The sequence below is a fragment of the Biomphalaria glabrata genome, chromosome 1, assembly GCF_947242115.1.
Source record: "Biomphalaria glabrata chromosome 1, xgBioGlab47.1, whole genome shotgun sequence".
Lineage (NCBI taxonomy): Eukaryota > Metazoa > Mollusca > Gastropoda > Planorbidae > Biomphalaria > Biomphalaria glabrata.
The window spans coordinates 24,902,167-24,917,645 of record NC_074711.1 but is presented as its reverse complement, the minus strand read 5'-3'; the positions used below and the strand labels follow the sequence as shown (position 1 = coordinate 24,917,645).

At 37.1% G+C, this 15,479-nt stretch overlaps 1 protein-coding gene across 2 annotated transcripts in view; it reads left to right on the top strand.

The window, feature by feature from the left end:
- The first annotated feature begins 7,940 nt into the window (after nucleotides 1-7,940).
- LOC106078405 (thrombospondin type-1 domain-containing protein 4-like) overlaps nucleotides 7,941-15,479 on the top strand; it is a 42,678-nt gene continuing 35,139 nt past the window's right edge. Inside the window, exon 1 of one of the 2 annotated variants that reach the window (XM_056029730.1) lies at nucleotides 7,941-8,425. In XM_056029730.1, coding sequence (XP_055885705.1) covers nucleotides 8,387-8,425 — 39 coding nt within the window. In that variant the 5' untranslated portion in view covers nucleotides 7,941-8,386. The remainder of the gene's footprint in view (nucleotides 8,426-15,479) is intronic. The other variant, XM_056029719.1, reaches the window with a different exon arrangement.

The window sequence follows — 15,479 nt, the reverse complement described above, 5'->3', positions numbered from 1 at the left end:
CTGGAAGAGACGGGAAAGGTCAAGTAGCGAGCACGAATGGTTGACCAAGGTCTGGAAGAGATGGGAAAGGTCAAGTAGCGAGCACGAATGGTTGACCAAGGTCTGGAAGAGACGGGAAAGGTCAAGTAGCGAGCACGAATGGTTGACCAAGGTCTGGAAGAGACGGGAAAGGTCAAGTAACGAGCACGAATGGTTGACCAAGGTCTGGAAGAGACGGGAAAGGTCAAGTAATGAGCACGAATGGTTGACCAAGGTCTGGAAGAGATGGTTGAACACATTTCCTACTACCTTAACAAAAAACATTTAATAATACTGTAGTACTTCACTCGATTTAAATATATGCTGTTGTATTAGTAATACTGTAGTACTGTAGAAATTCACTCGATTTAAATATATGCTGTTGTATTAGTAATACTGTAGTACTGTAGAAATTCACTCGATTTAAATATATGCTGTTGTATTAGTAATACTGTAGTACTGTAGAAATTCACTCGATTTAAATATATGCTATTGTATTAGTAATACTGTAGTACTGTAGAAATTCACTCGATTTAAATATATGCTATTGTATTAGTACTACTCTAATAACAGCAAATAATTGTATCCTTGCATCGTTTAGTTATACATGAGATGTATTTGAACAACTTTGTAAATAATGAAATGACAACACACCTTGCGGTGCGGGAGGAATAAAAATGGTAAAATGACTTGTAGACTATGTTTGTGTGAGGCTGTTTGTAGGCCAATGCGTGTGCGTGTGTGTGGGGGGGGAGAAAGATAAATGTCTGTCTTATTTTTGACTCTGTTGTCGTCATTGCTCCAGTCTCTAGTGCTCTGTTTGTTCTTTCCCGCCTCGTTCCCTCACACACGTCTGCACACACTTTGAGACACGCTTTCTTCACGACACTCGTGATAAGAAAAGCGAATGCGTTATTTCATTTCTTGACCACAAAAGGCTGAGTTTGGGCATTTTCAGAAAGATGACAAATCCTTCTCGCTGAAAGGAGGGGAGGAGAGTTGGGGGGGGGGGAAGATGGGGGAGGGCTAACTAGTAACCAGTAACTAGTAAGTGATAGCATCACACTATTTGTATTTATCTAACAATAAAACGTGAGCCTTTTTTTCTACGGGCGTGGAACACTAACTAGGGCCTATAAACCCCTTAATAAAACCAATTAATCAAATAACCAATTAAACAAATGAATCAAACGGGAAATAATAGCATTTGCAATATTTCCACTATCCATCCAGTTCAATATCCATCCAGCTCACTATCCACCCATTTCTTGGTTCATCAAGTATAATACTACCATCCTGTTCACTATTCACCCAGTTCTTGGTTCATCAAGTATAATACTACCATCCTGTTCACTATTCACCCATTTCTTGGTTCATCAAGTATAATACTACCATCCTGTTCACTATTCACCCATTTCTTGGTTCCTCAAGTATAATACTACCATCCTGTTCACTATTCACCCAGTTCTTGGTTCATCAAGTATAATACTACCATCCTGTTCACTATTCACCCAGTTCTTGGTTCCTCAAGTATAATACTACCATCCTGTTCACTATTCACCCAGTTCACTATCCACCATGTTCATTATTTGTCAGTTCGCTACCCATCCAGTCCATTATCACTATAGATCCAAATAATTATCGACCCGACTCACTATCCACTTACGTTTACTATCCACTATCCACATACCTTCGCTCACGAACACACTATCCACATACCTTCGCTCACGAACACACTATCCACATACCTTCGCTCACGAACACACTATCCACATACCTTCGCTCACGAACACACTATCCACATACCTTCGCTCACGAACACACTATCCACATACCTTCGCTCACGAACACACTGTCCACCTAATAGATTCCACAATCAATTCACTATCCACCCAGTAGACAAGACTTAAAAAAGACCCTCCTGAGTAAGGAATGTTTAGTTTGTTATCGTTGGCCACTCGAGGGATGTGTCGTCATACAGCATCTTAAAACCTGTCTGATACAAACAAGACTTATCCCTTGCTGTACAGAAAACCAAATAACTCTCGACGGCCCGTTGTTTCATCTTTAAATTAATGGCCTACTTGACCGGTTAAGACATCGCGGTATTCATCTTCCAACCAAAAAGCGAAACCAAAAAAGAAAATATGGCCTTATTCTGAGGGATTACGTCTAAACTTACTTTGGGACAGACTATCACCAGACACAGACAAAGGCGTGGATAGAACAAAGACTGGGACACGCCCATGGAACAATTTAATATCGCATTAAGGAATGCAGTGTCTCTCTCCCTGCCTACACGTTGATTTAGTTCCCTTATTTATGTCATGTTTCGCACGCGGCTGACTGGAATTTTGAACTTTGGATTCTTAGGACGCCCTTGAGTCTATCCAACTTTAAATCGTACATAACATTTGTTTGGAAAGTAATAGTGGTAGGTCATTGTTGAGGCCACATGATATCCTCGTTAACCATTGACCACAGAGCTTATAAACATAAATCCAAATATGACGTTGTTGACAATAAATTGATTGCTCATCAATAAAAAGTCCATCTGTTAATCCTCAAAACAACGGCACAAGATGACAACCAAAACGACTCAACTTAAGTCCAGACATCGTAAACGTACACTTCCACTGAAATAATTTTACAAGACAAAAAAAAACATTTCAAATTCTGTCATTTCTATTTTAGTTTCAGAAAAAAAAAACATTACACTATGTTCAAATAGAAAATTGTGAATATTATGTCTGTGTGTATGTAAGTAAGTATACATAAATGTGTGTTAAGGTTTGTTTTTATTTTCGTCACATAGAAAGTGTCCAATTCTACCACATTTGTTTTTTAAGTTGCCGAAAGTAAAAAAAAATAAATAAATAAATAACACTTGAAGATTCTCGGTAAGGGAGATAAAAATTGATTAGAGCTTTAAGACAGTTTATTCAGACATTTGAAGTACAAGGATCAAATCTAAGAACAGACAAATGTACTCAACTACTGCCATTACAAAATAGTATGTAACACCAATACTTTCGTCTTTTAGAGTGTTTATTGTTGTTGTTATTGTGGATAACAATACACTTTACAAAGAAGTTCTTGACGTTTGTGTCTATTTTTAGATAAGAATTAGTCTTCGCCATTTTGCTTCAAGATATCGTTCTTGTTGCCCACTCTCTGCATTTTTATTTTTAAAGTCATTGAAATAAACTCTTCAATCCAACTGGGTGCAACTGCAGGTCAGGTTTACTCTTTGAGTTCACTTGAATTTGAAAGACACGTGGTGGAAATATAGATCTAACTGATTCTGTCTTTTTCTTATTAAATTAGGCCTATGCCTCTCCGAAAAGCAATCTCTGATCGCTTCAAAATTAAGGTTTTGGCGCCACGAGGTTGGTGTTTTTACCCTCTCGCTTCATCCAGCTACGTCCCTACGTGTGCGCATGTTTCTCTGTATTACTCTCCATTTGTGCTTTAATAAGTCAAGTGCAGTTTTCAAGTCAAGGCCACTACACAAAAAAATGTCAGTTTGTTCCATTGAAATACCTAATGTATGGGTTGTTGACTTAGCGAGTGTCGGATTGGACTATGTGTACATCCGGTAGGTAGAGTTCCACTGCAAATCTCAGCGGGTAGATGGTTAGTTCTATGGACGCTGTCATGAAGAGCCCATGAAGAGCGCACTTTTGTCACTTACGACAAACAGATGGCCTATTCAAACGGGCCAAGTTAATATTGAAGTTAGCCGTTGGATCAACAACTTAGGCAGAAACTTTGGCCAGGTTTTATCCACGCCTGGAGTCACCTTGTGGTTATAGTGCGCGAGATCTGAAAAGTAAAGTGTATAAACTATAACTACACAAATATTGAACTTCAGCCTCGAATCTCGTAACTAGCGATCCACGAATCTCATGTAACTAGTAAGCCACAAATCTCACGCAACTAGCCCTTATGTCTAGTCAAACAAAAAAAGGTTCTAAATGTTTTTAAATTACGCATTTCTCTCTTCAGATCATCTACTGAAGAACATTGTTATACAATTGTAACGCTTTAGTTATTTTATAAATTCATCACAAATCTATCGGGTAACGTTTAACAGTTCTATTGCGGATTTTCACACCAAAAGTGAATCACAGTTATCTGATCTTTGTTTACACCTTAATTATTAAGATCCAGTTTAGTTGGGGTTTTTTAAGCAATATAATAAATTAACATAGTAGTAAAATAAAGTAATACAATAAAACATGAAGAAATGTGGTGGAAATATAATGGAACCTAAAGAAAAAAGTAAGAAAATATAAAGAGAAAGATCAGGAGTGACGTTGAAATCAATCAACAAGACAAACAATGACAGGGGTGGAATTTTGAGAAATCATAAATATAGAGAATTCTCTAACTGTATGCCTCTATCATTCTTTAGTTATATATCCTCTAACACACGTCTTTTGTATCCTTGTCGCTTACGTTTATTTTTCTTTCCTCCTTTCTATAACTGTCTATCTCTCTCTCTCTCTCTCTCTCTCTCTCTTTCCTCTTTCGGTCTGTGACTTCCTGTCTAAGTCCATGTTTGAGTCCATGTCTGAGTCCATGTCTAAGTCCATGTATAATTCCATGTTTAAGTCCATGTTTGAGTCCATGTCTAAGTCCATGTCTAATTCCATGTCTAAGTCCATGTCTAAGTCCATGTCTAATTCCATGTCTAAGTCCATGTCTAAGTCCATGTCTAATTCCATGTCTCTCTCTCTTTCCTCTTTCGGTCTGTGACTTCCTGTCTAAGTCCATGTTTGAGTCCATGTCTGAGTCCATGTCTAAGTCCATGTATAATTCCATGTTTAAGTCCATGTTTGAGTCCATGTCTAAGTATATGTCTGAGTCCTTGTCTAAGTTTATGTCTAATTCCATGTCTGAGTCCATGTCTAAGTCCATGTCTAAGTCCATGTCTAATTCCATGTCTAATTCCATGTCTAAGTCCATGTCTAAGTCCATGTCTAAGTATATGTCTGAGTCCATGTCTAAGTCCATGTCTAAGTATATGTCTGAGTGCATGTCTGAATCCATGTCTAAGTCCATGTCTAAGTCAATTTCTAAGTCCATGTCTGAGTCCATGTCTAAGTCCATGTTTAAGTCCATGTCTAATTCCATGTCTAAGTCCATGTCTAAGTCCATGTCTAAGTCCATGTCTAAGTATATGTCTGAGTCCATGTCTAAGTCCATGTCTAAGTCCATGTCTAAGTCCATGTCTAATTCCATGTCTAAGTCCATGTCTAAGTCCATGTCTAAGTCCATGTCTAAGTCCATGTCTGAGTCCATGTCTGAGTCCATGTCTAAGTCCATGTCTAAGTCCATGTCTAAGTCCATGTCTGAGTCCATGTCTGAGTCCATGTCTAAGTCCATGTCTAAGTCCCTGTCTAAGTCCATGTCTGAGTCCATGTCTGAGTCCATGTCTAAGTCCATGTTTAAGTCCATGTCTAATTCCATGTCTGAGTCCATGTCTAAGTCCATGTCTAAGTCCATGTCTGAGTCCATGTCTGAGTCCATGTCTAAGTCCATGTTTAAGTCCATGTCTAATTCCATGTCTGAGTCCATGTCTAAGTCCATGTCTAAGTCCATGTCTAAGTCCATGTCTGAGTCCATGTCTGAGTCCATGTCTAAGTCCATGTCTAAGTCCCTGTCTAAGTCCATGTCTGAGTCCATGTCTGAGTCCATGTCTAAGTCCATGTCTGAGTCCATGTCTAAGTCCATGTCTAAGTCCATGTCTGAGTCCATGTGTAAGTCCATGTCTAAGTCCATGTCTAAGTCCATGTCTGAGTCCATGTCTGAGTCCCTGCCTACACGTGCCTATGCCTTTCCTTCCTGTACTCGTAGCTTGAGCCTGACACGATCGACACATTGCTTCTGTGCAGCGCTCTAAAAGCTGGAAATGTCAAACATTGCTTAGATGTGGCCCGGCTAACGAAATCGTTCTAAAGTCTACAAGATACAGAAAATCTTCTTTGCCTCCTGGTCCTCTCCCCGACACTCTCCTCCCCCGTGTACCCTTGTTCACGACTTCGCCCCCCCCCCACCCCAATACTCGTTCAACTGCTACCATTTACTGATCACAGAGCTGATCAAAGGGGGACAAATGCAGCGCGCAAAAACTATCGTCGGCAGACGTGCTCTTAGAGAGCTCAATGAAAATGTCTCCCATGTCGGTGAACACATGTAGCAGACGATCAAGTACACCTTTATGTAAACCTAAAAAAAAAAAAAAAAAAATTGGGGGAAAAATTGAACACTGAAATATTTTACCGTGACCTTTCTTTAACAATCTTTATATCTTCTTTCCCAAGCGTCAGGAGAAGTCTAAAGATGTTCTGAGTGATTCTGTCATTACATTCAATAGTTTCAAATAAGTAACTTATGTCCTCTCAGTGGATAATATATAATTAACATTTCGCGATTCGAACCAAACTCTCCACAAGAAACTCAAATAATTCAATAAAATCTAAAGTTCCGAGTAAATAAATATAATTATGTCAAATTTTCGAAAATATTGGAGATATGGAAAAGTATTTGGCGTATGTGGTGTACAGAATATAGATATGTGTGTTTTTAAAAGTAAAGTAGAGTTTCCTTTTCAGACCTTGCGATCTATATGGCAGATGATGTTAAGGTCATCTGCTTCTTTGACCAACGGTTAACGAGCATGGGGTCATGGGGCCAGCACAACGACCAACCGCCTTTACTTTCCCCAACTGTACCCATTAGAGTTAGGTGGATTCATGGACTAACCGTTTTTGAAGGTTCGTGATAATTATTGTGCACTCTCTAGCAGGATAAAACTTATTTTTAAGTTGTTTCACATAGAGAACAAACAATTGTATTCTAGTGTATAAACTCTATTCACAACGACTATCGTTATTTTACTTTGCCCCCAACCAATCCCTTTAATCCCCCCCTCCAATTGTCCACAGTCGGTTGCGTGTTTACGTCGTTTAATGACTACTGAGTATTGCATGCTGGGTATTGCATGTTGGTTAGTGCTATTATAATAAGTTGTCCTAGCTTTGAAAGGGTTAAAACTAACATTCCGATAATACGTCTTTAACGTGCAAATACAAGTTTTTTTCTTTTCTTTGTATTCCCTGGTTTCTGATTTTTGTATTAGTTTTAGACTTGAACCTTGTACTGTAAGGGTTAAAGGTTACACCTCTTCAATCACTTCTCTCTTAGTACTATCACTTTAACAGACGGAAGTGCCCAAAACGAGGCAGGGATTTTATTATCTTTTTTAAATTACTTACTCTCTCTCTCTCTCTCTCTCTCTCTCTCTCTCTCTCTCTCTCGCTCGCTCTCTCTCTCTCTTTGATTGTAAAAAATAGAAAAAGCCATCTATGCACTTTTAATGTTAAACCAGGCCAAATAATTGCTCTACACTTGGACTCCAAACTTTTCCCTTTGACATGATGGGCCCAAGAAACGTTCATAATGAGATATTTAGGTGGAAATTTGAATAGCACATGCAGTACAGTTCGTTGAATCAGTTGCTTTGAACAACACTATGGAAGAGCTCGCTACGTTTCAATGCCTGGGAGGTGTTTTTCTCAATTCCAATTAGCCATGCCAGTCAGGTCTTGCCAGAAAAGAATGCTATTTAAGTTTTCTCATATTTTTTTCCCTTCGTAGATTAAATGTGCCAGCGCCACGCGCTCTTTCATGGGAGATATGGTGGGTGGGTGCTAGCGGTGGCGGAAACAAGGTAGGTCCCCTTCCAATCTATGGAATTTCATTGTTTCCACTTTCATCATTCAGCACCTCCCACTTAGCCCCTACCTTGGTATTTCATTTCAAACGTCACTTCCCTCCGTCCATCACATCTGATTCCCCGAGCGCCACCTCTGAACTTGAGAAGTGGGGGTGTGGTCTATAAACTCGTTTGTATAAAGAGATACAGAATGGATCATCGCAGAAAAAAAAAAATTAAAAGAAAAAGAAAAGCAATGATGTAACATCAGCCAAGTCCCGTCACTCGTGAGGTCATGTCTGCCCACTCCTTCAATTTGGCAAGATGTTCATATAAAATGGCGCAGCAATTATAGAACCTGCGGAGTATATACAAAATAATATTTTTGGAGCGTGTGAGACAGTCAAGTGCGTGTATGTGTTTATCTAACAACGAGTATGAGGTCCCGGCGTTCAGTTAGCTAACAGCCAATGACAGAATTTTCTGCTAAGTTTGGCGTGGAAAAAGAGAGAGAGAGAGAGAGAAAGAGAGAGAGAGAGAAAGAGCGAGACAGATAAAGCTACAAGAGAAATAGAACTGGGAATATCCATTCTAATACAACACGAATTTCCACAATAAACGATCAACTCAAATAAAGTGTTCTCAATGGATTGCTATTTTTGGGGATTATTTTTTACATTAATGGTAAGTGTATTATGTAGATACTTCGTACTAAATAAAAGATCTAGAAAGAAAATTGCTTAAGCGGCTATGTTACTTTTTTTAGTACAATTTTACTGCAATAGTAAGTGTACCTTAATCTATATTGATATCTAATTGTCACTTTGCTGCCAACTGTGTATATTTCCTGGCTGTTGCAGAACGATACCCCCCACCAACAAACAAACAAGTATATTTAATGTAGTGTTCTCGCTTTCATTTCAAGGTCCAAATCAAGAGGTAATCCATTTGTGACGTCCAATAAAAATAAATTGTGAATAGACGTCGAAAATGGATGATCTCCGAGAAAACACTTAAAAACAAACACCAGTGGTCTAATTTATCTCAAGTGGCTAATGACCAATTAATCCCTATAATATCTCTCGTCACAGCGTGACTTACTAGTAGACTAACTTAAGTAGCAGACCGCTTCGCCTTGACTTTTTGAAGCAGCTGAAAAACAAAGTTCGTTCCGAAACACTTCTGGAAGTAGCAAGTAGAGGTTTTGGTGTTTGTTGTCCGTCATTCGTTTGGTCTTCAGTCTTAGTAGTTGCTAAGACAAACTCTTACAATGTCACCTTCTTCCCTAGAGCCATTAAACATGGATCGGTTGCCTGAATCAGACCTCCACACACACACAAATATAACTTAGCAGGGTTTAAGTCTCTTATTAACATGCGTTAATAGATGTATAGTGTTAGAATGTCCTGTTGTTAGATGTATAGTGTTAGAATGTCCTGTTATTAGATGTATAGTGTTAGAATGTCCTGTTGTTAGATGTATAGTGTTAGAATGTCCTGTTATTAGATGTATAGTGTTAGAACGTCCTGTTATTAGATGTATAGTGTTAGAATGTCCTGTTTTAGTGTAGAGATTAGGTACGGACAAAAAATTCCAATCTAATGTTCTAATGTTCTTATACATGTGGATGGTCACACTCGAGTGTTTTTACATTTATTTTCTGTTCTGATAAAATATATTTACATACAACTAATCGCTACTTTTCAACCTGTAATTGCAAAGCATTCTTTAGTAATTCGTTACAACAGTTTTAATTCATTCTCAATTATTGTTATAACATATTAGTGCATATAATCTATTCTTTTGTTGTTGTTGTGTTGTTTTTTTGCACGATAAAGAGAAAAAAAAAGGAGATTGTGTTTTCACATAAACTTGTAGGCGGCCTCTGAGTTTCCGTTGTGGAAGTTATGAAGGTCAATAAGCAGATTTTGATTTTTTTTTTAGCACGACGAGTATGAGAGTGAAATTTGATTGTTGTTTTAGACAGATGAATATGTCACTAGTCACCCATTATAGAAATGATCGTTAACATATAGAACTTAACGTGGATTATTAAAACATCATAAGTAGCAATCAGGTCTGAGTATCAGAAACTAAGAACTACACACTATCAATGACAACAATCCATTCTTCATTCGTTCGTAAAACAGGGACAGTAGAACTGTGTATTAAATCTTGTCTTGTGTAGGAATTTTTGCAGATAATGTACATTCTTAGTTTCCAAAACAAAAGAGGTAGTGCACTTTGAACCACACCTATATAATGTTTATGTTTATTGTTTACGACATTGTCTTTGACAAATACAAAAAGTTTCAAAACATATGATTGCTCTTTACAGTTATACTCACTGATTAACATACTAAATTTCAATTGAAAGTTTTGTTTTGAAAATGTGTTGGCCTCAAAAACACAGATTTGCAAAGATTCGCTTCCCACTGATGGCCATCTTTTACATTCCGAAGACCAAAAAAATAAAGTCGACGGTTCCTTAGCGTCAAAGTTTTAGACATTTTATTCTGATAAAATGAGTGCCAAGACGTATTATTTATTCATTTATTATGTGTGGCCAAAGAGACCAGAATGCTATCTAAAAGACAATAAATTGGTATCTACACTCCATGATTTGCTGGTAGGTCGTAAAACGTAGGCTGAATATCCATATGACGTTCGTAGTTCGCTTCCCACTGATGGCCATCTTTTACATTCCGCGGAGGATTTTGAGTTTAATTTTTATCAAAGAAATAGAAGCGATGATCTAAATATAGAGAGTATGTGATATATATTATGGTACATAAAGACTATCTATTTAATATATTTTCATTAAAAATAAACGTTTTAGATATGGTGAACTAATTGTCAATAGTTCATTTTTATTATTTTTTAACCATTAACCAGTATTTAATAGATTAGTATTTATAGAGCAGATATTGCGACCAGGTCACAATGAGTCTATTTAAAAAAAATGTGTAATAAATCTCGTCACTTCCTTTTCTCTGTTCTCTAACGACGGGGACACGATGAAAAGCAAAGACTTGGACTGAAGGTGTTTCCTTCGCTAGAGATTCAAGGTACTACAGTCTGAGTGACGAGCAGTAAGTTGTACATACACATGTTGTCTTGGGTTCAAGTCTTTTCTTATGGTCGTGGACGACTGGGAAAGTAATCCTTGGGCTGCCATGTTTGGTGTACTAATGAAATGGGTCAAGAAATGTGTCCTATTAATGCCTTCACGATATGGTCTATTATCATAGAAACAAATTCCGTTACAGGATGATGAGTTCATCACTTTGTAGTCAGAGAGCAAAGATGAACATAGATTGACGTATGTATATAATAACCATCAATAGTAGAAAAAGATTACAGCAGAAATGTAGTGATGTTATTTAGCTTTTTATTTTCAAAACTTTTGCGTAGATATTTATTCTCTGAATTGGTTAAGTTTTTATTGACTAAATGTTTCTAACCAGGCCCGGCCTTAGGCATAGGTAATCTAGTAGAGCTTTCGATTGGTGGGGGGCCTCGAACAGGACAAATATTTATTTTTTAGAGATAAAATGCGAAACAAGGATTAAATCTTAAACATAGTAGAAGTCTACGTTTAATAGCCAGGCCCTAAGTGTCAACTGGGACATATGTTTATTCACGAATGTTTAGATCTACTTATTAGACAACATATGTTTAAAGACCCATTGTGTCTTCATCTACATGAAATGTCGAAACGTCAATTCTAGTCTGGTGATCATGAATCGTTCATTATGGATGTTACTGCTATCGGCGCTTTATGAATTTTACTTATTTGTCTATTTAGATATAGATACAGGAAGGTTTTTAATTCATTGCCTAGTTTCGGACTCAATTTTTTTGTTTTTCTATTTCATTTGGGGCTACGACTTAGCCTAAGCCTAGGACCTCCAGTTGCTCTAACATCTCGGTATTATCTCCCTTGTTTACCTTCTAGAAATGAACACCTCCGTAAACACAAGTCTTTGTTGATTTCATTTTGTTGTCCAACACGTCATCATTTCATGACCTACAACATTGTTTGGCTTTTGGTGTTTTCATCAATTTAAGGAAATCATTTGTGTTCTTCAGATTCAATTCTTACCTCCCTTTCTTCATGTGTTCGACACTTGAGAAGTGAACCTAGATGGAACATAGAGGTGGGGGCAGGGGGGGGGGAGTGTTTATTTCTGGGATTGTGTGACTGCATTTCTCGGCTGTTTGCGATTGTTGTGACGTTAGCTACTAATCTTGATTGTTCGTGTGTGTTCCTCACCTGCCATCGTCTGCTAGATCTAAATCTCTCTTCATAAGCCCTGCTCATTGAACTTTGATTAAAATTAGGGGGCTACCTGTATACACTAATTGTCGCGTGGTTTTTTCACGCCAGTTGCAAGCAACACGATGAGTGTCATGTCAATGAAAATCTACAAATGTTCAAATGTAAAATGGTCTCCCCCCCCCCCCCCCCCCCCGTTTTTTTTCTAGAATTTTAAAATGATTCTTTTAACAGTTACGACTAGCAGTGTGTTGGTGTTTTGTAAGGTTCACAGCTCGGTACTAGATCGTATGCAAGGATGTAACCTATAGAGATGATGATAAGGAGGTTAGATGAAGGTCTGTTGCTTATTTTAGAAAGCTTCTATCAACTCTGTCTGTCTCTCTGTCGGTCTGGGTGGAATCTTGTACACATTATTTCTACCACTTCCCATTCTCGGATCCAGTTTGTACAATTATTCATTATTCTTAACAAAACTTGAATCCATCGAATCATCGACCAATTATTTTAGCAAGTATTCATAATTAATTAATTCCGTTTTATATACTTTACTAGCTAAGGGGAGATAAGTTTTGTGTAGATAATTAAGTCGTCGCCTAAAAATTTAATTGATAACCATAAAACATTCTATTTTCATAAACCTTGGCTATCTCAGTGGCAAGTACTCTAACATGACGATGTTTGAGCTCTCCAGTTCTAATTGAAGTCTAACAACTTTTTTTAAAAAAATTGCTTGTAAAAAGCGATCACATAAACCTTCTCACCCCTTTTTCTCTCTCCCTCCTCTCCCCCCCAACTGGTCCACACAAATGATTGGACCGTAGCGCATTGAGTATGCTAAAAGCATGAAATTGCGTTAAATAAAAACAATTGCTCAAAATAGTTCGAGTTGCAGTTGCACAGATTTATTTGTGTTATTATAGAAAGATCTATTACTAATTAATCACACGCTTTTTTATTTGCTATTGTTAAGGTAGTATTCTCTCTAACGAATTTTATATTCTATCTTTATACCATTTATGACATTGACATTGAACACATTTAAGAGAAAAAAAAATGTGCAGTGTTTAAAAATAAGATAAAAACTATGATGTGATTTGTAGTCGGACTTAATGTTAACCTATCACAGTTACACACACACATACAAATATACAAGGACACTTGTATGGACTTCAAAGTTTTACAATGTAACTTTACTTGCACACTTGGCTAACACAGCAACACATTGCCGTCAGCAGTCAGTGTATGAGAGACAAACAATTCATTGTTGGAAAGCTTGAACTCAAGTCTCTGAGTTGTTCAGAGAGAGTAGATCGATTGGAAACACGGGGAGAAAATGAATTTAATAGCTTCGACGAGTATAAGAATAGGACATACAAATGTAGATGATTTCATTGGGTGTCCGTGTCTGACAGTGCGCATGTCTGTTGCATAAATCAATCCAGCAGGTCGACTTGGAGAAGCGAAAATGTCAAGTGCATGTAGCTGGTGAATAAAAGTTTTTTTCTGCTGTCGATGCAACGCTAAGTACCAGTCCATGGGTTTGAGTTCCAAGCTTTTATGCTACTTCGGTGTTTCTCAAAACTTTTACTAGTGACGCTTCCCTACACCAAAAATGTAGGGGTTCCGTAGAAGCACTGCACGGTCCCACAACGATGTCAAGCGTTTTCCTGCATTCTGAGCTCCAGAAATGAATTCTCCAGGTGTCTACAACACACTAATTCTTCTTGTACAAAGAGCGTAGGTCAGATCAAGTTCATTTAAAAAGGGCTGGGTCGGGACACTACTGAAGTGTGAAAAACGTTGAATACAGTCTAGCATTTGATTTATAACTTCAAGGCAAATACAACACATATATCCTTACAATAGAGAAAAACATTAAACATACTTGTATTAAAAAGACAATACCTCCTTGACACACAACTTAGCGATTGTTTTTCTCTTCCTAATGAATAAATATTAGATGAAAACGTAAAGTAAAAGTCAAGTTCTCCAGATCTGGCGGTCAAAATTAGAATATTTATGATACGTTTTATATATATATATAATAGCAAAAGAGAGAGAGAGGGACACAGAGAGAGAGAGAGAGAGAGAGACTATATTTAGGTCTAGAGCGTATTAACGTAAATGATCGGTAAATGCAAACACTGCGTAAATTTAAGGTTGCTTCAATTTCATTGAAGTTTATATAATGAGCATACCAATAAATAACAGCATAAAAGTGTCTTCCTCGGTGGCCGAATCAAAAAATGCATTATTTTTAACAGCTGACGGTTTTTCTGGTTCGGTAGACGAATCGAACCAAAACATTTTAAATTCATTTTTTTTCTAATTTTACAAGTTTAATAACGGATGTGTCTTTTCTTTTTAAATATTTTTTTTAAATGTTGTTCTTGTTTTCTCTTCAAATGAAGCTTATATAAGTATGAAATAAATCCCTGCAGTTTTTATAAAAAGACTGTTATAAGTTGATGAGATTAATTTTCTCCGATATTTAAGCTGGGTCAGAATATATAATGAAATTAAAAAAAAAAAAACACTATTGAAATAATAAAGGACTAGAGCAAACTTTTCCCCCAGTCGACGTTAACACAGATTTGAATGACGAGGTACTCTTAGCTTTGTATTAATTCGAATGTCAGTCAAATATGTGCCAAGAATTTTTATTTCTGCGTCAGATCGATGTAGGCAGGGCCAAAGAGAACATTCAAGTCTATTGCACCTGATGTTAAAGGTCAGAGGTGACATTATAATAACAACGGATTAACCAATACACCACAATGTTCCTTCTGATATGCCTATGTATACTAAAGTAGGCCCTATGCAATATTCGGACTTAAAGGCTGTGCTTTTATTTTAAATGTACTAGATGGTGATAAAGCCGAACCCTTGCTACAGTAGGGATCTAGTCACGTATGTTAGGTGTGCAGGTCAGAAATGTCATGCTGCATTTCTATATATCAATTCGTTTTGTTTTTATTTATTTGTTCAAACATACACATTTTTAAAAATTCTGCTTTACAAATTCCACATCAAATGTATATTAGAGCTATTACATAGAGAATAACTTAATAAACAGCTTTGTGTGTGTGTGTGTGTGTGTGTGTATCATAAATAGCTTTACAGATTAAATACATTTCACAACAAAAATTAACTTGATACTTTAAGGGTGTACTTCGATGTGCCAGAACAATTGTGCTGACACAAGTGAATCGTTGCCTTAAGTTTTGTTAAAAGAGAAACATTTTTCTTTCTCCTTTAAACTTTGCAGATTTTTTAAAAGCCAGCATAAGCTCCATCTGTACAAACTGTGGAGACCTTTATAAACCAGTAGTTATAAAAATAATTTATCTGCTCTGACATGTCTTCGGGTCATCTTGACAGAATACTTTTTAAAAAAAAGGAAGATTTTCATGAATGCATATCCAGAAATAATAAGCTTCTTTTGTATATAGAATA